Source organism: Stegodyphus dumicola, chromosome X1 (assembly GCF_044657685.1).
Source record: "Stegodyphus dumicola isolate Sdum_Otavi_A_Nest chromosome X1, ASM4465768v1".
In the NCBI taxonomy this organism is placed as follows: domain Eukaryota; kingdom Metazoa; phylum Arthropoda; class Arachnida; order Araneae; family Eresidae; genus Stegodyphus; species Stegodyphus dumicola.
Window position 1 is genome coordinate 161,591,447 of NC_140780.1, and position 25,268 is coordinate 161,616,714.

Consider the following 25,268-nt stretch of genomic DNA (forward strand, 5'->3'; position numbering starts at 1 on the left):
CGTTCCCATTAACTCTTGAGGACTTATTGTTCCATGCTATATACCAGGGCTTAATTGCTAAAATTAGAAGTGCCGGAGCCCTATAGAAGACTGTGACGAAGGAAAGAAAAAAAATAATTAAAATAGCTAATAATTAGATAATAAATTTAAATTAATTAATTAAATTAAGAAAAATGTAAAGATAAAGAGAAATTTAATAAATTATTAAATTAATTTTGAATAGTTAAATAGGAAAAAAAGTATCGGACCTCGTCTTATGTGAGGCATTGTCCGGAATTACAATTCCACTTAGATGCTAAGAAGCAGCTCAGCTAATCTCCGTCTGAGATTAAACCCTGATTATACATAAAATGTACTATTCCAGGGGATGATCAGTCTTTTTTTTGCAGCACACCAAGGAAAAAAGATAAAACGATTAAAGCTCCACTAAGGAGAATAGTGAGAATTCTAGAAAGAGTATGAGGGTATGGAAAGCAACTTAACTGAAAAGTGTAGCTTTGAAGATAAAGAGGGAAGAGTTCAAGACTACCTGATCGCGATGCCCTGTCGATATAATTCTAGCCGTCAAGCAGAAATTTTCCCTGATTACTTTTCGTGAATACAATGTGAGAATAAATGTAAAACTTCTCGTACAAGTGGCAGCAGTGGTCCGCCCGTTTGGTTACGTCATTCAGAAAGTCTACAGCTCTGCTGAAGGAAGTCACTAGCATGGAACGTTTACGACCAGGGTGTCACTTTAAGTTCTTTCAGGAATACAAAATTTAACCGCTCTCATAAATTCATTGCATAGCCTGGAGAATAAGCCTTTGACATATAATTTGAGGCTTTTTCTTTCCTCAAAATTCTCAATCTCTGTGCAAGGCTTGAGTGCGATGGAAAGACAGGCTTGCATTCAGAAGTTAGAATCGGATTTTTGAGACATGTTTTCTATTAAAACAAAATTTCTGTGTTAAAATTGTGGTTCACTTGCATAAAATAAGTGCCTGAGCCCTTTTATTTAGGGCTCCGTCTGATATTATAATTTATCTCAAAAACTGAGAAGTACCGACGCAATTTAAGCTCTGCTATATACACAAATGCCACAAAGTGAAGTGAAATTTAAATGGCACCAACCTTTACCCCTTTAATTCTCATTCTAAACCTTTCAAAATAAATACAGATTTATCAAATGACTACAGTGCATCAAAACAAAAATATATGAGGTACTCATTTTTTTTTTTTTTTTTTTTTTTTTTTTTTTTTTTTTTTTTTGTTTTTGTTCATTCTTCAAAAATCTCTTATGTGACCTCAATAATTTGAAAAAAAAAAATGAAATTATATCTGAACAATGGCAAGTTCTGTATTTTTAGTAGAAAGCCCACTCAATCCCTAAATATTAAAAAAATATTTTTAATATTTGGAAATTTATTATTCCCAAATTATATGACTATAATAACTAAATCCTTTATGCCACTTCTCTTTTACAAAGGTCTTAAATTTACTCTCAGAAAGAACTAAGGGTTGTAAAAGAAAGCATGGATTTTCATTTTTTCTAGAATGAAAAAGGGAAATTATTATTTAATATTTTTATTTAATGTAATGACTGCAAAAATGTACGCCTTAATTTTAAGAATGTATACTGATCTAACACAGTTTTTTCAAAATGCTTTGATCATGTATGAAAACAAATTTTTGTTTATTGAATATATTAATTTTAATATTTTATGCTAACCATAACAAAATATAAACCTGGATTGCCAGTGCTGTGAGCAAACAGGCATAGAAATCATAGGAACAGTACACACTCAAACAATGGTTAAGATACTACTAAATGATCCTCGTTCTTCTTTCTGCATAAAAAAATGCATATTTTACTATCAGATCTTTGACAACTTAGGATACCAAACATAATCATTACTCAAACACTTGTAATTATAATTCACTTGTTGGCCTTTTAAATGTTAATTAATAATATATAAATTATTAATTAGACTATGTATCTATTACATCATTTTATATTTTAATTTGTTTAAATATAATGTGAAAGGTGGGTTTTTTTTTTTTTTTTTTTTTTTTTTCCCCCCCTAACCCGAGAACCTTTTTCTATTTAAAGTAATGGTAAATAGTCCTTTGATATATACCATTTTGTTTATAAAAATGTTCAACGAAAAACTGCTTTCATTATGTATTAAAAAATCTGATTTTAATTAAAATTTGAAAATTGTTCTGTAATTATATCAGCTTGACACTATTAATTAAAATAATTGCCATCATTTTTAAACTTTAAATTTCAAGATAGTTATTTCGGCTGATCTTTGGAATATGGTAACAGGTAGTTTGGCGACATTTTGGTAAGGCGATAAAGGTTACTAGCTAGGACTTTAGCAATAATCTGAGAAGTACACAGTTCGAATCACAGATTATTTTGTGTCGAAGAAATGAGAGATCATGAGACAAGTAATGTGACATTTTCCGGAAAATTCCAATCGGGATTTTAGCTAATAAGCACTTGAAACAATTTCGCTGCTAAAGTGCAGAATCGCCCACTTATTTGTTTGGCGCTTTTTACAAGAGTAAGAAGAATTGGATTTTTGTCAATTTTCTTTGACCTTTTAAGTGAAAATAGGTCGATGTGTACATGAATAAAGTTAAGAGTGTGCGCAATGCCACTTTTGTGCAATTCTAGGATGTTTTTTAAGTGAAAATAGGTCGACGTGTACATGGATATCGTGTATGCAATTCTTAAAAATGCGGCAAGCAGTGGGCGATTCTACACTTTCTCCGAATTTCGCACCTAATCTTCGTCATGATAAAGCACTTTTGTTCCATAAAAGTTCTAGCATCAGCGTAATTCGGCTAGCAGATTGTTGGAAAATATGTTGAGTAAAAAAAAAAAAAAAAAAAACTAGCAGTTTGCTGTAGCAGGGTTGGTCGCCAAAAAATCGCAGCCCGCTTTTAATTGTTCGTGTGTATAAGAGTTCCCATGTTAAATTTCCGGCGATTTTAACCGGTTTATTCCCGTATGCATCCATAAGGTACTGCATACACGTTACACATGCGGAAAATCGTGAAAACACCCATTCAGCCATCCCGCTCCCCGGGATTCGAAAGTTGCACCGAACTACCAGTTTAAATGCTTCTATATATTTTTTAACAATTTTCATAAAAATTAAAATTTGTAAGAAATAATTTCCAACATTTAGGATTGTGCACTGTTGTAGTTTAAATGAGAAATCAACTAGGATTTGATAAAATAAAAATTTGCGGTTTTGCAGCTGAGGATGGTGGTTCGGTAAAACCATCGAAACTAGTCCTGTGAAAATTTTGTAAACATAACGCTGATTTTTGTTGTTTGACTTCTGAATTAGTATTTATTCGGCGTGTTATTGTGTCTTAATTAAAGAAGTGAATATTCACCTACTTAATATTTTTGGAGAACTGAAGAAGAGCAGTACCAATGATGTCCAATATCAACAAATTTTCCTAGAGCATAGTAGCAGTCATTCCAACTACAAAGCAATTTTTACTGATGGCTCAAAGAATCATGATCATGATAAAGAAATAAAAAGTAGTAAACTTCATAAGGCTGCATCTGTCTTTACTGCGGAAACTTTTGCATTTTGAATTCCTTAATCTTTATCTCTAAGCAGAATAGCAGAAAGTTCATCATCTACTCTGACTCTCTGAGTGCCCCTCTTAAATCAATAAATACAAATACCAGCCACCCTTTGGTCTTAGAAACTTTAAACACACACCTCCGTTTGGGAAACGCAGTTTATTATATTGCGTACTGCTGGGTGCCTGGACATGCTGGCATCAAAGGCAATGAACTTGCCGATATCGCAGCAAAATCTGCTGATATTACTTCTGAAAAAGATGTCCCTTTTACAGACATACGGAATTACATCAGAACAAAGATCTTGTCCAGGTGGCAAGAACTCTGAAAATGCCAAACGCTGAACAAATTAAAGCAGGTAAAACCCAATTTGGAGTATTGGGAGTCGAGAGGGAATCGAAAGGAGGATGTACTACTCACTCGTCTACGAATTGGTCATTGCAGATTGAAACATCAGTATTTCTTGAAAGGAGATAATGTGCCTATTTGTGGCACTTGCAACGTTCCCATTTCAGTCAACGACATTTTAACCTGCTGTCCTGCTTTTAATCAGAAACGTGAATTTTATATGAATCTACGAATGTTAACTTAACAGATCTCATTGGAAGAAACCCTCACATCAACCTCATAAGATTTTTAAAAGGCATCTTTTTTTACCATATGATTTGAAGTTATTTTCCCTTTATCCTGCTCTACCTGTTGCTAGAGCATTTCTCAAAGTCATTTCTCCATGCCTTCATCAGCATTTCAGGCAGATAGCCCTCGTGTGCTTTGCCATAATTAAATAATCCAATCCAATCCATCAGCATTTCAGGTTCATTTCATCAATTCACTTGATACAGTGTGTTTATGCATCTTGAATTTTATTCACCATTTGTCTGGCGCATAATAACCCTCGAGGTTTTGGGCCATTAAAAAATCAGCCAACCAACCAACCTGACCTGAAAATAAATACTGCGAGTCAAAATTAAGGGGATTGCTGACAGGAAGCCTTAATTTAAAGTAGTTACAGAAGACGTTAATCAATGCTTAATATTATCATCTGGATAAAATACTTATTGACTCTTTTGATCAAGTATATGACTAACAGATATTCGGCACTTATGAAGGAAAAAAAGGGTAGTCAAAATCCTGTTAGTTATATTTTTGTTTTTCCGACTGAAAACCCATTTTTTAAATTATTCCAATATTATTCTGAACAATGGAATCGTTATTCTTAACTACAATTCACTAATTCAAATCCTATTTTAGTTTCAAATGGTTTTCATTAATTACGTTGATGGTGTAAATATTTGTAGAAACTATTAGTATAAATAATTACCAAATACTTCATTATTGATGTTTGTGAACTATGCTATTAAAAGGTTTATTTTTTAATTAGCTCAGTTTTTATACTAATAAGCAATAAATTATTATAATAGGAAAGAATAAAGAAATAAAATTAATTATTTGCTGATATTTAGGAAAATTTCATTAATCATATTTTAGAATCTGAATGGGATTTCAACCCAAGATTTTATATCATTCGTTGACGAGAACAGATGCTAACTGAGAAACTGTTCTAATACTTATTCGAAGAAAAATATTTAAGTATCCTATTTAAATATTTTTTAAGCTATACTGCATATATTAGAGATACTTATTCTTCTAATTACAGATACGTATATATAGTTTGCAATATATATATAATTAATAAATCGTTTAAAATGATCTTCAAACAGCCATCAAAATGTTTTAAAATTATTATTCAGAAATGCATTTGTTATCGCTTTTTATATTTATGAAAGGTGTTTCCTCTTTACTCAGGCTCACTGTATTCAAGTCGATAAGACCAATGAATGGAATGATCACCCTGGTAATTGGTTCTTAACTTCAAACCCCATGAAGGGGCTGGTTGCGTAAGCTGCAATGAATTACTAAAATTTTAACAAAGGGTTCATAACTTATCTTATGAAAACAAAGAATCAGAGTCTAATTAAATGTTTTACTTCTTAGGGGAAAAATACAAATAATTCTGAATAAATAAGAAAATATCTTAAAAAATTAAATTCAAATTCTCAGAAATGTAAGTATTATAAAATATTGCAGAAATTGCATAAAACAGCGAATAAATTAATGCTGCACAAACTGCCGCACATTATTTTTTTTTCTTTTACATCATTTGCTTTCTGAGAGTATCTTTTTTATATTAGGATTAAATTTTCTTAAAGTTTTTCCATTTAAGGATATTGTCGCAAAATCTAAATTATTTTGTGCGGTCAAAAAGCCCTACTCGTCACAATAATATTCTTCTTCGAGTTTAAAGGTCGTTCGGGTCTAACATACGAAATTCGGTAAGCTACGTGTGTTTTTCTTTGAATAAATAAACTAGCGAACAAAAAGAACGAGAAATTCTTCCAAATTAAGAGCAAATTTAACAAAAGGATTGCATGAGCTCCCTACAGCTTACTGGGTGTAAGTATTTTAGCGGTTTTCCTTAAGTGTAATGTAAATATGTGCCTATTTTCCCAAGACAACTCTCCACGAAAGCATGCATTTATCAACTAGCCCTCATATGCTTTGCCATATTCAATTAAATAAACCACAAACCTCCTTATTCTCAGCATGATTAAGCTATTAATCTCACGTTAGATGGCACGAAACCTTTTAAAAACTAGCAGCATACTTTTCATGAATAATTACAGTGCTAATTAAGACACAATAACACGCCGAACAAATACTAATTCAGAAGTCAAACAACAAAAATCAGCGTTATATTTTCAATATTTCACAGGACTATTTCGATAGTTTTACCAAACCACCATCCTCAGCTGCAAAAGCGCAAACGAACGAGTTAGGATATAATGATAGGATAAGATAAGAAAGCCTGGATAAGAATAAACAAGTGGCGCCATCTGTTGATGAAACCAGAACTAAAACATAATTTCTTTAAAGGCCGAAGGCAAAGATGGATTGGAATTAGGATCGTTAACTAGAACAGAAAGATTTTTTTGAATGTGAAATGCCTCTATAAAATCTAGTTCTGCAATGGAAGATGTTTTTGAATAATTTTGACAGCAGAAAAATTGAAAGTGTGATTTTCGGACCAACAATGTTGGGCAACAGAAGACTTCTGTGTTTTCTTTTTTCTAATATATGCCTCATGTTCCTTGACGCGAAATTTTAAGGCTCTCTTAGTTTGGCCAATGTAAATTAAACCACACTGGCAAGGAATCCCATAAATACCCCAGGAATTCATATCCGGAATGGGGTCCTTGAGTATGAAACTCGGAATTTTATTGATGAGAAAACAAACGACCCGAAAGTTAAATTTCTACAAAAATATGTGCAACTTTATAGCTAATTGATGGCTATAAAGTTGCACATATTTCTAGGATATATGAATCCTAGAATATAATGTAGTGAAGAAATAGTAATATACAAACACTGTGTCGACCCCCTTATTTGAATGTTACGTGTATCTCTCAGAAGATAAATGAAACATGAAGATAAAATATAATAAACTTAATAATACCCAAAATACAATAAATTATATTGTAACAAAACGAACTTTAAATTTACAAGTCTCAACAAATACCAATTCTCAACGCACAGTTCGGGAATTAAGGAAATATGTCATAGCGTATAATATTTTATTTCGTATCTCACTTTTAGTGCTATATAATCTTCCACAGATTTTATATAAATAAAATCTATAACATAATGGGTATTTATACTATATGTAGTTCTTGATGTAAAAAAGATTAACTTTCGTACTGTAAGAACTCCCTCTCTTTGAATAAGTATGAATATGCTCATATACACATAATTATAAGTATCTATTTATTAAATAATTAATTTAATGAAACTAAATTCCTATAGAAAAAATACAATTTACCTATATATATTAATAATTTATTATTACAAAAGGTTTTTCATATATCATCTCAAAGAAACATAAATTTAATTAAAGCGATGCATTATTGGAATAAATTTGAGTCAGTGTTTTAGGTATAAGTTATTTAGATTTCTACTATAGAAAGAATACTTTAGAAAGTGTATAGAAATATTATTTTGAACCATAAAAATTCTAAATAGTAATATTTAAAGTACTGAAAAGGTAGCTATTGTTTTTGACAGTAGATTATACAATACAAACATACCTCATGCTGAGCATTTCCTGTATTTACAAAGCCAAATGAAATTTATATAGTGCAGTATTTAGCAATATAAATAAATCTTCTCTACAGCCTTATACAAATGCAGTTAAAATTACTGTCATTGCAATTAAGCGGATGTAGCATATATAGTTACATTTGTTTACAAACAGTTTTATTTACATTAATATCTATACAAACAAATAAACTTAGTGCAGAAAATTGTAACTACCATTTCCTCAGTGTAACTAATGAAAGAAAATAATATTTAAATATTACTCTAATTATATTTGAAAGCAATGCTAAAACAGGGCCCTTACAAGACTCATGATCCGAAAAGCTTTGGTTTTAATTGTGTTGTAAAAACTTTCTGTTACTTCTGCAAAATTCATACCCACGTAAAAATTACTACACCTAAATCAATTGATTATGCAGTAAAACTTTCCTAAAACAATCAACTCCACAATTCTAGGTAATGCCAGTTTCCTGTAGCCTGACAAAACTATGAGTGATTTTAAGTACTGTTATTTAATTATGTTCCTGACAAATATGTCACTGTCAGAGGTGGTCATTTAAGAAAATAACCACTATATGAGGTTTCACTTAATGTAATTTTTTTTCAAATAAATAATTCACTTTTTATATTCCCAAGATTAGTACATTTAATATTACATAAATCTTATTCACAAATCTATTTCTATTTCAAAAGAAATTTATGAAAAATACATTTGAAATTTTCTTCAGCAAACTAATAATAATGAAAATTAAAGTATGCATAAAAATGATTATATGTGTTTTAACAAAATAGCACAAATTATTTAATGTAAAAATGTAGTTCTAGTCTCATACTTGTAAAGAAAAACAGACCAAAAAGAAAATGTAAGCTACTATGATCATCTAAATTTTCACATAATTTTAGTAATGGAAAAAAAGATTCAACACATTAAATATTTCAATGTTTACTTCATTAATAAAACTTACCTTTTTTTCTCGCGAAATAAATTAGTAGATTTTTTAAGACATAAAAAACATTCTTTTTGCTCGGCCACATCACATTAGTCGAAAAATTGAAACATGCAAGATCATTTTTAAGTAAGGTATGCTCAAATTTATTAGTACATAATATTCAAATGATAAAGCATCTACATGAACAAGCTTTAAAAAGTATTTCTAAACTGGAAATAAAAAAAAAAAAAAAAAAAAAAAAAAAAAACAATTTTCAAAAATAAAGTTTTAGTAGAATGCAAAAAATTTTATTTGTGCGTCTGATCTAAGCACACTGAACCAAATTATCACTTTTCAGGATAAAAGTAATGATAGAAAATCAATTTCACGCACAGAAACTCCATTTCACAACTAAATCAGCTATCAGCAAAGTTCTCTCAAACATTAGACAAGATTACACGTGCATGGCTTTAGTGGTATTTGCTTTCATATTCATAGTCAGTGCTGGTATTTTATTATTTATTACTAATTTCAAAACAGTAAAACATAGTAAAATGTGTAATACAGTAAATCATAGTAAATTATATATTGCATTACTACATCCACGAAGAAAATAACACCACCATCGCACAACAATAACTAGAACGGCGCCATATTGCTTGTTTGGGAAACTTCTTAGAGTAGGGAAAGGCGCATGGGAGGGAGGGGTAATTTCTTTCCTCGCGTCAGCGTTAACACGGAGAAAATAGTTTTGCGATTGTGAATGAACTTAATCGCGTTAAAGAGATGTTGGTTGATACTGGTGTTTATTTGTAGTATTAGAAATGTAAGTGCTTATGTGTGTGTATTCAGAGAACCAACGCGTAGCAAAAGCCACCTCCCTAAGACGACCGCTTCTGAAAGAAACCAGTATTTCTGAAAACATAAGTATATTTCGGTATTGAATATTCCCTCTGTTAGGCGACCATTCACAAAGAAAATTCTGCAAGTGTGACTGGTCGCCTTAGAGAGATTCATTTCGTAGATGCAACCTCCCTAAGACGACCACCTCGAAAAGGTAAACTTATTTCTGAGAACGTTGAGTATATATTACTGTTGAGCATCACCTCTCTAAGGCGACCACTTGCAAAGATGAATTTTTTATTTGCGGCTGGTCGTCTTAGAGAGACCTCGTTGTGTGTGGTGTATATTATTACTGTTATTGTTTCCGGAATTTTTTTTTTAAATCAAATAAATAAGCATATTTAGTAAAAACCCTCTCTAAAAAGACCTACTCTGATGGTCTTAAAGAGATCATATTTTCATTCTATTAATTTTATTGTTTACAAGAAGTCTATTAACGTCAGATAGAAAATTAGTATAAACCCATATAAACCAACAGAAGATTTATTATTATATTGATACCAGTAAGGAAACCAGTAAAATTCAGTATAAACCAATACAAACCAGTAGAAAGTTCTGACATTGATGCTAGTTGTATGGGTGTCAATTGATACCAGTAAGAAAAACTCACAGAGATCAATAGAAACCAGTAAAAGTCAGTAGAAACCAACAAAAATTCTATAGGTACCCATAAAAAGTTTTACTGGTTTCAATGGGGCATTTTTTAGCAGGGAGAATAATTCACTTGGTGAACTTCTTAATATATGGCAAACTATTTTCCTTTCCCTTCCATTGTGTAGGAGAAGAAAAAAAAGTCACATTGTTCCTACCTTTTTACATTGTGCATTTACAGAAAAAAAATTACATTGTTCCTACCTTTTTACATTGTGCATTTACAAAAAAAAAATTACATTGTTCCTACCTTTTTACATTGTGCATTTACAAAAAAAAATTACATTGTTCCTACCTTTTTACATTGTGCATTTACAGAAAAAAAATTACATTGTTCCTACCTTTTTACATTGTGCATTTACAGAAAAAAGTCACAGCGTTCCTACTTCCAAATAATTTTAATAACGTGTTTAAACCACATTTGATGTTATTATCGCTTTCAACAAATATGCCAATTTCAAAACGCGCCAATATATAAATTCATATACTCGTATATGTTCGGAAATTTTGAATAAAAAACTCTATTTTTTTTTCAGGTATGCTTAGAAATACATCTAAGATGATGGTAAGTATTTTATAGATTATGATTCAAAATTGTTTCGAAAAATTTGTAAAATTTATTTAAAAATACAAATTTTAAAAATAAATAAAAAAAATGGGCGAATGTTATTTGGAATGAAGCTAAACTTCGAAATGTGAAAGGAAGAATCAAATAATTATAATAAGAAAAATATATTAATAAATATATACCAAACTCAATTAACATTGACGAGCTAAAATTTTGAGAGCTAATTTTTTAAAAACTACTCGTGCGATTTTTACAAAACTTGGCAGTTTGGCGTAATTTCTGTCGTAGAATCGAAATATGGAAAAAATTTGGCATGTCATTTCAGAAAAAGTCCAATTTTGTGTCAATATACCTATGTAATAAATGTAATATATATCCTCACTCTTTCGAGACATGAAAAATGCAATTTGAATCTCGTCAATCAGCCCAGTAGAAGGGGAGATATAGAATTGTTTTTGTTTTTTTTTTCGCAGTGCACATCCATGTTCACATTTTGGTAATTACTGACTTATAGTAAAGAGCAAATGAGAACCCTCTCTGTAGCTCCATGCTAGTTTCTATTAAAAGCAGCTATGATGCTAAGCACTCTGCGAAATTAAGAAGAAAATTATAAGGGAAGAAATTTTCCATTAGTTTCTTGATATATTGATATTCAAGAAGACCTAAAAACAACTTTCTTAAAAAAAAAAAAAAAAAAACTCTCTTTATGACCTCAAGCACACCCGTTTACTTTACCCTTCGTAATTAACGCCATTCTTTTCTTCTTGACCGCATTTGAGACGGCACTGTCCGGCTGGCAGTCCGAAGTTCCAGTACCGTCTAGGGCATTGCAGATTTCTCCTGTTTCCTGTTCCAAACGTTTCTAAAATATTCTACAAGTGGATACTGAACTAAAATGTGCTGAACGATAATTTATCACCATCGGGGTTTGGCAACTGGAGCTACTCTTATTCAGTGGCTTTTTAAGTGGGGATGAATTCTCCTTGCATACCACATGCTTTTCGGGTGTAATTCATATATATCTTCACTTGTTTCATATACATCTTCACTTGTTTAGCTAGCAATAAGAAGTCTAGAGTTCGAATCCCAGGGAGGGTATCGCAAAGTTTTCATGCTTCCTTTGCTGCGACAAATACCTATTAGATTCTGCATGAGCCGCCCAACCGGTATAGTAGTTAGCGTCGCTGACTGCCGTGCCGAAGGGCTCGGGTTCGAATCCCAGAGAAGGCATGGATGTTTCTAAATGTATATTGTCGGTGCCGCATGGCTGCATTCTAAATATAACTGTTACAGCAATGAGTACGCATTTGCTAAGCTTCTCACAAGTATGAGAAGCAAACTGATTCGGGTGTTTGAATTACGGATTTAGGGAGTTATTTCTGATCTGGACACTTGATCAGTAGTTCAATGGTGTTAAAAAGGCTGAAAGAGAGATTTTCATGAGCGTTTGTAAAAATTTCCTGGGGAATTTAAAAGCAAGGAACTATAAAAACGACGGATGATATTTTGAAGTTCATATGAGACATGAAAAGCAATATGCCTTTAAATGCCTTGATATGCAGCTTTATGATTCTGGACTTATGCCATACTTTGAAAAAAAAAAAAAAAAAAAAAAAGATAAGTAAGAAAAATAAATTACAAAAAGAATTCAATTAGTTAACACATTTAAATATTTAATTTATTCAGCCATAATTTTTAGTTACTATTTACAGAATAAGTATCTTAAATTTTATAAAAACGTTTTTTTGCATACTTTTTAAAGATGGAAAATCACTGCTTAACTGATTTAAATATTAACATTTTCTATTTCATTACTAAATAATTAAAATATTTTTATACAATACTGAAATTGAGGTACCGAAAAACATGTAAAAGAGAGCTTTCAGTTAAACAAAGCACCAAAATGATAAAAGCATCCGAATTACAACTAAAAAAATAAGTAATTAGTTTAAAAATAACACATAAAGTTTTGGCTTGGTAGGTTGAATATGTCTAATAACAAAAGAGCTATCTGTCTAAGAAGAGGCATGCTTTCGTAGAGCGACTTTGTATCGCAATTTGCTCTCGCATTTATGTAACCACTTGGTGAAAACCCACCTTACAGCTAGCCCGTTCGGGTCGGTTCGAACCCAAGACGCATTACTAGAATCCACCAGCTTTTAACCATTCGGCCACTAGTCGCGGTGACACAATAAGCAAGTGCTGAGCAAGAGCAATAATTAGCCATGTTATCGCTAAAATTTATCAATTTTAAATGCATGTTTTGAATTTTAAAAAATGATTTTTTATGAAAACAAAAAAGAATTATTAATATATTTTGTTGTCCTTAAGTTGAAATAAGAACTTGCAATATAGTGAAGACTTTAAAGGAATGGAAAAATTCAGTGTCGTAGTCTGCTTTATTTCATAAATGTTTAGGTGTACTAGAAGTATTTTTATTAAAAATTTTGCCTTCACTTCAAAACAGGCCTTGGAAGATCGAGAAATTAAGCTCTACATCCAGTTGAACTGGCACCTTTTTGTGCCTTATTTGCGTATATACGATAGAGATAATTACTATTAGCATTGTATAGAGTTCTACATTTGTTCTTTTTTATGGAAAACCTTATGGTTTTGCTATTTTGATTGTGATTATGTAATTTACATTTACTCAGGATTGTTCCGCTAATTTAAGATACATCTTTTTGGCTTTGTTCCATTTCATACTTTATTTTACCACAATTTTATTCAAATTTAATCTTTTGTTGATCAATAGTATCGTCTAATTTAATGCTTACCCTTAATTTTTCATTCTCTCAATCACTCGAAGAGAGATAGCAGCTCTTAGCTTAACTAGAATTAAGTTAAGACACAATAACACGCCGAATAAATACTAATGCAGAAGTCAAACAACAAAAATCGAAAAAGCTTTCAAGTTCAGTAAAGTTTCAGATTCACAGAAAGAAATGATTAGGCATCTTATCGCTCATAATGTGAAATTCAATAATAAACCTTTGAAACCAAATCTAACTGCGAGAGAAAGAGCTACAATGCGCGAAATTCATTCTAACCCGGATATTATCATTTCAAAGGCCGACAAAGGTGGCCAGATAGTCGTCATGGATAAGAACACTTACATCGATGGTGTCACTAAACTCTTAAACAAAGGACCATATAATCCGATTCCTAAAGATCCTTCACCTTCGGACTTATCCAAAATAAAAACTGCGATCAAATCTTCGCAAATCATTTCAAGCAACTTAAAACATTCGCTTATCCCATCTGTTGCGAATTGTGCCAGATTATATGCTCTTCCCAAAATTCATAAAAGTGGTATTCCTTTCCGCCCTATTGTATCAAATTTAGATACTGCCTCGTATCCTTTAGCTAAATATTTAGTTTCTAGATTTTCCACTCTATTAGACAATAACATTTACACCATAAAAAATTCAATAGAGTTTGTAAAAAAGGTTAAAAACATTTCTCCTAGTAATTTACTCATGGTTTCTTTTGATGTAAAATCATTATTCACCAATGTCCCAGTGGAGGGTGCATTAAGATGTCTAGAAACCAGACTTCGCGAATTTCATTTCTCTTGCATCGAAATTGAGGAGCTAATTTCTCTCACTCAACTCTGTTTGAAACAAACACATTTTGTTTTCCAAAATAAATATTACAAGCAAACTGAGGGATTAGCCATGGGAAGCCCTCTCAGTCCCATCCTGGCTGATATCTACATGCATTATTATGAATCAAAATTGTTTGAAACTTTAAACTTCCCGGCATGGTTCCGCTACGTAGACGATACTTTTACCCTGTTTGATGGTAATAAAGATGATTTAAAAAAAGTTCTTTCAACAATGAATTCTATTGATCCTGCTATTCAGTTCACTTTTGAACTTGAGACTTGCAATTCTCTTCCGTTTCTCGACATTCTGGTCACACGTAACACATCCAACTTCAGTACTACAGTTTACCGTAAACCTTCATCGGTTTGCCTTCCACCACACTTTAAATCATGTCATCCGACTAAACAAAAGTTAGCTTCATTTTATTCCTATGTTTTCCGTGCTCTTCAAGTTTGCTCCTCCAAACTAGCCCTTGATGAAGAACTAAATTATTTAAAAGCAATAGCTATTGGCAGGGGCTTTTCACCCAACATTATAAATCAAGCAGTTAAAAAATTCTCATCTGAACACACTAAAAGCCACACTCTTATTTTAGGAGATTATAAAAATTCTGTTGTCATTCCCTTCTTTCCATCAATTAGCTATAAAGTTGCACATATTTTGCAGAAATTTAACTTTCGGGTTGTTTATTCTCCCATCAATAAAATTCCGACTTCTATACTCAAGGACCCCATTCCGGATATGAATTCCTGGGGTATTTATAGGATTCCTTGCCAGTGTGGTTTAATTTACATTGGCCAAACTAAGAGAGCCTTAAAATTTCGCGTCAAAGAACATGGGGCATATGTTAGAAAAAAGGAAACACAGAAGTCTTCTGTTGCTCAACATTGCTGGTCCGAAAATCACACTTTCAATTTTTCTGCTGCCAAAATTATTCAAAAAACATCTTCCATTGGAGAAATGGATTTTCTAGAGGCATTTCACATTCATAAAAATCTTTCTGTTCTAGTTAACGATCCTAATTCCAATCCAAATTTGCCTTCGGCTTTTAGAGAAATTATGTTTTAGTTCTGGTTTCGCCAACAGATGGCGCCACTTGCTTATTCTTGTTCAGGCTTTCTTATCTTATCTAATCATTATTTCCTACCTTGTTCATTTGCGGTTTTGCAGCTGAAGATGATGGTTTGGTAAAACCATCGAAACTAGTCCTGTGAAAATTTTGTAGGTATAACTCTGATTTTTGTTGTTTGACTTCTGCATTAGAATTAAGTTTATTGTTTCTTTTATAATTTTCCTATTTTTCACTTGAGACATTTGATAACTGTAATTATACACACGTATATTTATGTGTGTGTTTATATACATTGTAAAAACATTAGTTTTTTTTTTTTTTTACATGAAAAATGAGCAACGCCTTCGCGGGAATCGAACCACGGACCTCTGGAATACGCGTCCAGCGTGCAGACCACCACACTACAAAGACATGTCAAGAAGGTGGGAAATATACTTTATATACCCCCCTTTTTAAAGGGCGACTGGGGTTTTTTTAAGGGACCCAATCGCCAAATCCTGGATGTGGCATCATTCAGGGTTTAGTTCGGGCGCCACTGTAGAGACATTGGGATTTTTTTGGCAACAGGAAAGATGAAAAATGAGCAACGCCTTCGTCAGGAATCAAATCGCAGACCTCTCGAGTACGCCTCGACCGTGCGAACCACTACACTACGGAGGCATACCAAGAAGGCGGGATAAATACCTTATAACATGACTATATAAATATAGGGATGAGTTATTTGTATGTGCATTTTGATTATTTTTAGAGATCGGATAATGTAGTACAAGCTGATTCTCAGTTTTCATTCAGATAGATTTGAAGGCAACTTTCATTAAGGCAATTTTTGAGAGGGGTGGCGCAAAACGACATCGATCTTTTCACCGGTCGGTTTACTGCGACATCATCGAAATAAAATTCTTGTCGTTTCCATGGTAGAGGCGAAACGTGACATATCGTCAAGGTTAGGAATGACATAACGGAACATGATTTGATTTCCAAATGTTTGGAAAAGTTATTGTGAGTTTCTATTCTAGAGTTATTCAGTGTTTAAACCCTATTAATAAGAATTTCTTAAACATTCCTATGATAATTGATGTTGTTTTGTTAGCGAGGTGAGAGAGAACAGTCTTAAAGATCAGAAGATCAATGGCAAACACTTTTAAAAGAACTTTTTTTGTTAATTCCGTTGCAAAGAAAAATGCTTCATACGCAACTGGTGAAGGTAAGTTATGTCTTGGATTGGCATATATTTATATAATTTTGCTTTCAGTAAAAGTATTCTAACTATTATTATTTGTATAAGAGTAAGATGCATTAGTTTTGTTTCTGTTATTATTGCATCAATAAATCAATGTTTCCTCTAATTTTTCTTATGTAGCGGTGCAGATAAGATGAAATAGGTATAATACTGAATGTACTATATTCAATTTTGAGTCGACGTCTTTAGTTGATTATACTGTGCATTTGTTTGCAGATGTCTGGTAGTTGCACGCGGTAATCTAAATTACCTATTTAGATTCACAGATGTAAATGTGCAGCAGCACGAGCTCTCTTCTTACACGGAAAGCTGCGTTACCGCAGTATTCTTAGTAATATTCAAATTAGCCTTATTCAGCTTATTGATATTCTTAGCAGCATTTAGGTTTTAATATATTCGAGTTTCATAAATCTAAATATCTGTCTGAGAAAGAAAAGCAACATTTCATAAAATTTGCACTAATATGAGATAGAGTCGAAATGACCTTTCTGGCGCACATTTCCAAAAACCGTCTCTTTCACATGTCTAGTTTTTCACATGTTTAGTTTCATGAACGACTCTTTCACATGTCTAGTTTTTTTAACAATATATGTATGTTTTTACGTATTTTCTAGATATGACAGAAAATAAAAAAAATTAGAGGAAAAACGAAAAAATCTGAAGTTTTTGGAATAAAATGTATGTTCTTTAGATACGAAAAAATACACAAAAATCTTAGGTTTTTAAAATAAATATATATATTTTTTTAGATATGAAAAAATACACAAAAATAGAAACTTTTTTGGAATAAGATGTGTGCTTTTTTGATATGAAAAAATGCACAAAAGTCTTAAGATTTGGGAATAAAAATGACATAAAAATATATGTTTTTTAGATATGAAATAAAATCTTCAGTTTTTAGAATAAAAATATATGTTTTTAAAATAAAAGGTAAACTTGACACAATGTTAAAAAAATTATACAGTTTTAAGCTTCTTTTTCTAATTCATACAAATATTCTCCATCAAGCATACCATCATAATTGAATATGTAATTCCTTTTGTTAACTTTCTTAGCTGCGTTTCAAAAAGTTTCCCATGACCCTTTTTTTAAGATAATACTCTTTTTCTTTACCATCTGCTTCTATTTTTTCTGTGTATGAATCTCCATATTTAGTTTCAGTTTTTTTTTTCAGTAGTAAGATCAGATTATATCTCCCAGGCTCTAAGTCTTTCAATTCTAGAGTTTAAGGATAATAGCGAAGACTACTGAATTCTTCAGCTTACTTATTTATAAGCATTTTTAAAGGCTTTTACAAAATGATAATTTCACCATCTATATAAATTATTTTAAGTATCATATAAAATTCCTAACCCTTCCAGTTTAAGGTTTCCTTTTCTTATTTTTAAATATCATTAAATGATATTAGAGATTTAGAATTTAAATCTCTAATATCATTTAAGTGTTCTATATTGTTCATTTTTACTGAATATACAGTTTTTATAATCTTAAAACATAATTCTATTTTCAACTACACATTTCTTAATTCTTTAGATTTTTTAAATTATTTCATCTTCAGTTTTATTAGCTATCTTAATCTACAAATTCAATAAATATTTTATCTAATACCTTTTTATTTTTAAAGGTATATTATATCTGTTTTCTTTAGGATAATTTGATATATCAAAATAATCAATGATACCTTTTAAATCTTTATAAAAAATCATCTATTTTAATATCATATATAAAACTATCGGTATCCATATAAAATAATAAAAGGTCTTTATATTTAGGTTTCATAACATTATAATAAAAATTATACATTAAATGTTTTGATAAATGAACAGCTGCTAAATTTTACTAAATATTGTTCTACCTTTAAAAGTTTGTTTAGCAATTAATTTTTTAACTTGATCACAACCGGTACATAATTTTATTTCTACTCTTTTCCTAAAATTTTCAATATGGTGTATTAGTCATTAATTTCATAATTATTTCTCAAAATTATTAACAGCTTTTTTCCTCATTTTAGTATTTAAATCTACATGTATTTATTTTTTAACTATTCTGATTGCTTTAATTCTAAAATTCTTTAACTTTACATATTTAACTATAAAGGTATGGTAGGTAGAGAATATTCTTACGACTTAAACCTTTGATATATGCGATTACTTACAGAATATATACTATTTTTTCTGTATTTTAAAGAGTTTTTTTTTAAATTTATTTTGGGGGAGCGCTTAAATTTACACTGTTTTTACAATTATTTTAATTCTTTTCCATACTATAGAAAACACAACAAATTCGACAATTAAAATCAACATGTAAATACGTTCTCTACGACTTGCTCTGAGGCACCGCATTCCTTCGAAGAAATTCGTAATCACTTTTTCACATATCTGACGATCGAGGTGACTAATAACGAATTCAATTTCCTCTTTCATATTTTTTGTTGTTTTCTTTTTAAATCGGATTTTTTGGGGACGTCCAATAACACTGCCACGTAAAATAGCGATGTTTTCGACAGACTGGCTAGATCGAGAGCGTTGTGATTTAATGTCTGCTGTCAAACATGTGTCTTCAGATTTCTTCATCAGTCTGTAGACTTTTGCTTCATTAGGTGCATTTTTATGTTCAGAGATTGCAAGAAGCTTTCTAACAAAAAGTCTGTTCCTAACACTCTCCACTCTTGCAATGAATATTCACAATCAAAACTCGCTGTTCCTTTATGTAGCAATTCAAGTCAACTAAGCTACAATGAAGGTGAAAAATTAACTGACAGTGATAAAATGCCAGTGCTGTTAAATCAAACTAGACTTTCTTAAATCGGAACATTTATCTGTTTATGTAACTAAATATTTTCCATTTTCAAAGAATAAAGTATTTTTTCGGGCATATGAGATACGGCGCTTTTGTTGAAACATTCTATATGACAACATATCCTTCTGAACGAAGGCAATCTCTGAGGCATTCCTTCTCATGAAGAAGACAGCTCTTGTGTCCGAACAAAATCTTAAGCCAAGGTAGCCGTTTTTTTTTAAGCAGACAGCTCTTATGAACCTTACTGTAAATACTTTTGTGGCTAATTTCTTGAAAAGGCTGCGAACAGCCTTAAAAATAAACATGAGTGAACCAGAGGGCGAACTGGTAGTTAGCCATGGACCTTGAGCATAGTTGTGACTGTCCTTCACTGTCCAGCTCCACCCCAGTTTTAATAGATCCCTAATCAATTGATCTCAATTTTTTTTCTTTCCCACAAATTAAAAATTCCGCACTACCAGGTAAACCATATGCACCACCATATAACAAGATGGATAACATACAAATAGCCATGAAGAAGTACTTAAATATTACCACATTATAGAAGAGAATTATATATTACCTTACTTAATATATTACCTTACTTAATATATAATTACTTAAATATTACCACATAATAGATTCTTTAGAAGAGATGCACCAGTGACAGCACTATATTCAAATTCACTTCCTAAAATACTACAAAGAGTTAGGAGTTTCACTTTCAAAGAAAATTACTTTGAAGATGGTAAATGTGCATATGCTGGCTCTTCCAAACATAGGTTTCAGTAACTTCTCTCATTACTCATTTATTCTGTCGTGTTTGTTATTCTAAAACTATTTTTATCAATAAGCTTATGTCTTAAGGAATACTTTTCATCCTTCTTGTTTTACACTCTTAATACTCATTCTTTTACCTTTTATAATTAATGATTATTGCATCCTCAGATAATAAAATAAGTTATCTTAGTTAGCAGCCCCTAAAACACCAAGTGGAGCAACTGATGACGATTCTGAAATTGGGCATCCGAAAGCAGAAGTTCTTCCCCCTACTTTATTTTCAAAATCATCCACACCTGAATCTGATGACGTTTTAGAAGAAATACAAGATCCTAAATTTTCGACTCTTAATTATCAGATGAAGAGCTCCTTTACCGAACCTGGAAATACAGAGTCTCGATTCTTCTGGATGATTGATCATATGTCTTTTCGGCAACTTTTCCGATTATATGCAAGGTATGGCGATCTGAACAGGGATGGAGAATCTATCACTCTGACATGTAGTGACAGATGGTTACGACAAGCTAAGGTCATTGATAACAAGAGAGTTAACACAACAGATACTGGAATATACTTCAGACAAGTGGCCAAGTAAGAGTGATTATTCTTCTAATTCTGCACCAGTGACAGCACTATGTTCAAAATGAAGTAAGACTGTGTGTGTATTGTTTAATAGTTAACCTAAACAGATATGATTCAATTAAAACCTCTCTGTTATCCTTAATACAAATTTTTGAACAAAGTTGGTTTCAGCTTTGAGTTAAAGCCTCTAAATATTTGATAGGCAAAAACCGCTTAAAATCTCTTCTCTGCAAAGCTTTTTCTGTTAGTTATTTTAAAATAACACCGTTTACATAAATATGACTTTTTTTATTACCGAGTTCAAAAAATTAAGTAATTGAAATTTGTTCCAATTTAAACATCTTTTTCATATTTCTTATTTGGAAATAACACTGATTTAATAAACATGACTTCAGTTATTACTAAGCTCGTGGTAACAGACAACAGAAATTCATTTTAATACAGACATAGGAAAGTAATGACTGATGCTTACGCCTTATTTGTTTACATGTTTGCTTATGTTCTTGAGGGCTAAAATATTCTTTAGAAGAGATACACTAAAATAATACGCATCCAGTATACATCGAAAATTAACTGGCAAAGTTTGTAAAGAGATTAATTACAAGCGAGGTTTTCCATATATTGTTTACATTAGCGACTAAACTGTGACCAAATCTTAGGTTTCTTTTTCTTTTGCATATATTCTATAAACATATTTACTGCAGCCTTAAGTGCTTTATGTAAAAATTCCATGTATTTAGATAAGCCTGTAAAGTTGCGCGCTTCCAACCTGCACGCAACAAAGTGGTGACAGCTGAAAACTGGAAATTAGACAGAGTCTTGAGAAGGGTTTAAGTCCCTTTTTATTCAACTTTAGAAATTACAAATGCGTGCTCTTGACGCTCACAAACTACGCCGACCCGGCGGTAAAATAAAAATAAGAAACTAAAAAGAGAATAATAACAAGATTCTAACTACGAGGCTCTCAACGCGTAACTAACCTCACCGCGTTCTAAAATACCGCTGATAATTCAGCAAACTTCTGAATATTACGTTGAAAGATTGACAATCTGCCGAGGCAAGCACACAGGCCGAAACGCGTGGTTCTTCAATTTCTAACTAGCCACCTCCACGCTCATGAAGGAAGAAAGCACACCTTCGAACTCGTTTCCCTTCTATTTAACTCAGATTACTTCCGCTGACAATTTGAATCCTTGCGCGTTCTACTAAAATTTACATACTCTGGCATTGGCAATTCCAGGGGAAAGTAAGGCTTGACAGGAAAGATAGTTTAAACTTAAAATAAATGTTAGTTAAAATAAATAGAAACCCTACAAAACGACCTGTTGAAAAGTTTCTACAGTTCAGAACTAAATTTTAAGAGCCTCGTTTACATAAAAAAAATCTTTTATCTCACAAAAGGTATAATAAATTTCTGTATATACTTATTTTAATTCTCTCTTCTTACAGCAACCTTTCCTGGACTTCAGCAATCAATCTTGTTCTTTTCCTTCCAGCATCTAGAAGGAATAAGTATCAGTATCTTTCTAAATACATTATAATTTACACTTTCTTGACATTGAATAAATTTTTGTTTTTAAACAATTTATTTTCCTTAGTTACTGCTTAATTCACATTCATTCAAGTATTCAAACATGAATATAACTTTACCCTGGCTCTCCACCATGTGTGGTGTCAAACGGGAATATTCGTGTTTTTTAGTATTGCAACACTTCCCCTAACCACAATGATTTGTTAGAATTCAACGACGAAATAGACACACCTTACTCGACATTCTACAACTCGATGAGCTACTTTAACATTCTTAAAATTCAAGTGTAGGTAGAACCCTACAAAACACATTCATTCAAACTTCCATCTCATTCATCTTTAGACATGCAGGCTTTCGCTCTAAAGCATGATTTTATCTACAGTTTAATACTTAAATTTGAATTCATTGCTTTTGACCATTTACTTTTAGCATCTAAAATTTTATGCTTCTAGACTAAATTCTACTTTTACATAACTTTGAAGTATTTACGTATATTTACAAAATTCTAATACATATGATTTTTACAATTTACCATAAAATGAATAAGAGAAAAATAAATTTTTACTTTACTCATTCTTCGCCAAGCTGGCGGCACTGAAACTAAAGTTCTTATTAATACAAGAATACGAAGTTATTTTTATCTTCGGTCAAATTTTGGCTTTAACATAACAGAATTAGTCTTTCGACCAACAGAAACTGCTTGTTCTTAGATTTTATAATTAAAGAAAATAATACTTTTGCCTTAGCTAAATAAAGTAAAACAAAACGAAGTCTCAACCGAGACACATTGACTTCCGTCAAAACATAGAACTTCGTATTTACGCATAACATTTCGGAACAAAAGAAAAAATGTTATAGAAGATTTTAACTTATTTTTGAATTTTTGATGATTGGAACTCCGTCATTCTTTTCTGGCAGAACTGCTCCCACGTTATAGGTTTCATGGACGTCAGTCTTCTCCTTAAAGTCCTCCGAGTGTCGTCCACGTTCATTTTTCTTTTCCGCCCTCTGCATGCTGGCCTCTTGGAGTGGTAGTCGTCGGGTTGCTGTCTTTTCCGTTTTTACCCTGGACGGCTGGTCTTGGCGTCCTCCGGTCTGGAGTTATTCTTGAATTTCTTCTGTTGGTGGTGGTCTTTTCGTTCCTCCTGCTGTCTTTTCATTTTCGGAAACGGCGGCCTTGTTTGCACCTGACTCTCTGGCCCTGGGAGCGTTCTCCTTGATGTAGAATTTCTACTGCGATACGTTGTAAGTGGTGTTTTCCTCTTTACCAAGGTTTCTTTTCGCGGTGGCTTTGCATTCTTGTTTTTCTTAAATGCTGGAGTCTGAAAATTTTCGTTTTTTCTTTTCGGTACCGTCGCCTGGATTGTAGAAGGGCTAGGTCTCTCTTCCGTTCTCTGCTTCTTGGGTGGTGGAACGGTTGTCGTTATTTCTGGACCTTCTACTTCTTTTAGGCTTGAGTCCTGCAAAAAACATTTAAGGATTTCAAAATCATTTTGATTATAGTATTTTTTCACCTGGTCGGGACTTGCTTTACGGATTTCCCCTCTCTCGTTCTTAAGGTACAATACGACTCCCTTGATTTCCTGAATTACATATTGGCCTTCAAATTTTGGAGCTAACTTTGCAGTAAAATTGTCTGGGGCACTTGATAAAGAAAATTTCCGCTTCAATACTTTATCCCCAACTTTAAAATCTGCTTCACGGCGTTTTCTATCATAATATACTTTTTGCCTATTTCTTGGCGTATTCGAGCTTTTAATCGCCTGGTCAATAAGCGTTTGCACGTCTTTCTGTTTAAATTCTTGCTCTCTTTGTTGCACAAAGAATAATTTATCTAAAGGCGTAATTAACTTTCGGCCTAAAAATAATTCTTCTGGGGTTTTTCCCGTAGTATCGTGCTTTGCCGTTCTTAAAGCATAAGCTAACTCATTTATGTAGCCATCCCAGCGCTTGTGATGTGTGCTAACGTAACTGCGAATTATTTTTACAATGTTTTTGTTAACTCTTTCTGCTATGTTTGCCTGTGGTCTATACGGAACCATTTTGATATGGCGTATGCCAAGTCCAGTGCATATGTTTTCAAATATTTGACTAATGAATTGCTTACCGTTATCACTAATGACTTTTATCGGTGCACCGTATTTTAAAATGTATCTGTGTAAGAATGCATCTGCGACTGTTTTGGCTGACGCGCGTTTAAGTGCAACAATTTCTGTCCATTTTGAAAAATGATCTACAATTACTAAAAGAAAACGATTTTTATTTAACTCACTCTGGGGGAAAGGAGCAAGAAGATCTATGCCTAAAATTTCATTCGGAAATGTAGCGCGAATGCTATTTGAGTACCCGGCCGGGCTGTAATTAATATCATTTATTAACTGACATTGATTGCAGGACCTGACATACGCAGTTACTATTTTGTATAGTTGCGGGAAATATACCGCCTCGCGTACCCTTTTTAAAGTCTTTCTGAAACCTAAATGACCCGCTGTTTTCGGGTCGTGTAATTCCTTCAAAATGCTTAATCGAAGCGAGGCTGGGATGACTGGTTTGTACTCGAGATTTTCGTTTGTTGTTTTCGTATAAAATAATAAATTATCTATTATTTCATAGTTTTCGTCTCTACTTCTTATCGCATCGATATCTGTGTGCTCAAAGCTTTCGGGGTCTTTCAAATACGCATAGATATTTCCAAATTCAGGATCAGCTTTCAGTTCAGTGATAATCGTATCTCTAGAATCTAAAATTTTTGAAGTCAACACAGCGCATTTAACTTCATTTCCTTCATCGTCCAGTTTTATACGAGAAAGTGCGTCAGCTACATTGTTTTCCTTACCCGGTTTATATTTTATTATTAGATTATATTCTTGGAGTTTTAA

At 32.2% G+C, this 25,268-nt stretch overlaps 1 protein-coding gene across 6 annotated transcripts in view; it reads left to right on the forward strand.

Annotated features, from left to right (window-relative positions):
* Positions 1–25,268, forward strand: part of LOC118201541 (uncharacterized) — a 77,945-nt gene that overhangs the window by 27,520 nt on the left and 25,157 nt on the right. The window contains exons 2-4 of one of the 6 annotated variants that reach the window (XM_085807166.1): positions 10,767–10,795; positions 16,569–16,682; positions 20,467–20,867. In XM_085807166.1, coding sequence (XP_085663292.1) covers positions 16,659–16,682; positions 20,467–20,867 — 425 coding nt within the window. In that variant the 5' untranslated portion in view covers positions 10,767–10,795; positions 16,569–16,658. Of the gene's footprint in view, positions 1–10,766; positions 10,796–16,109; positions 16,683–20,466; positions 20,868–25,268 lie in introns of those variants that run through there. The other 5 variants (XM_085807165.1, XM_035373654.2, XM_085807167.1 and 2 more) reach the window with 5 other exon arrangements.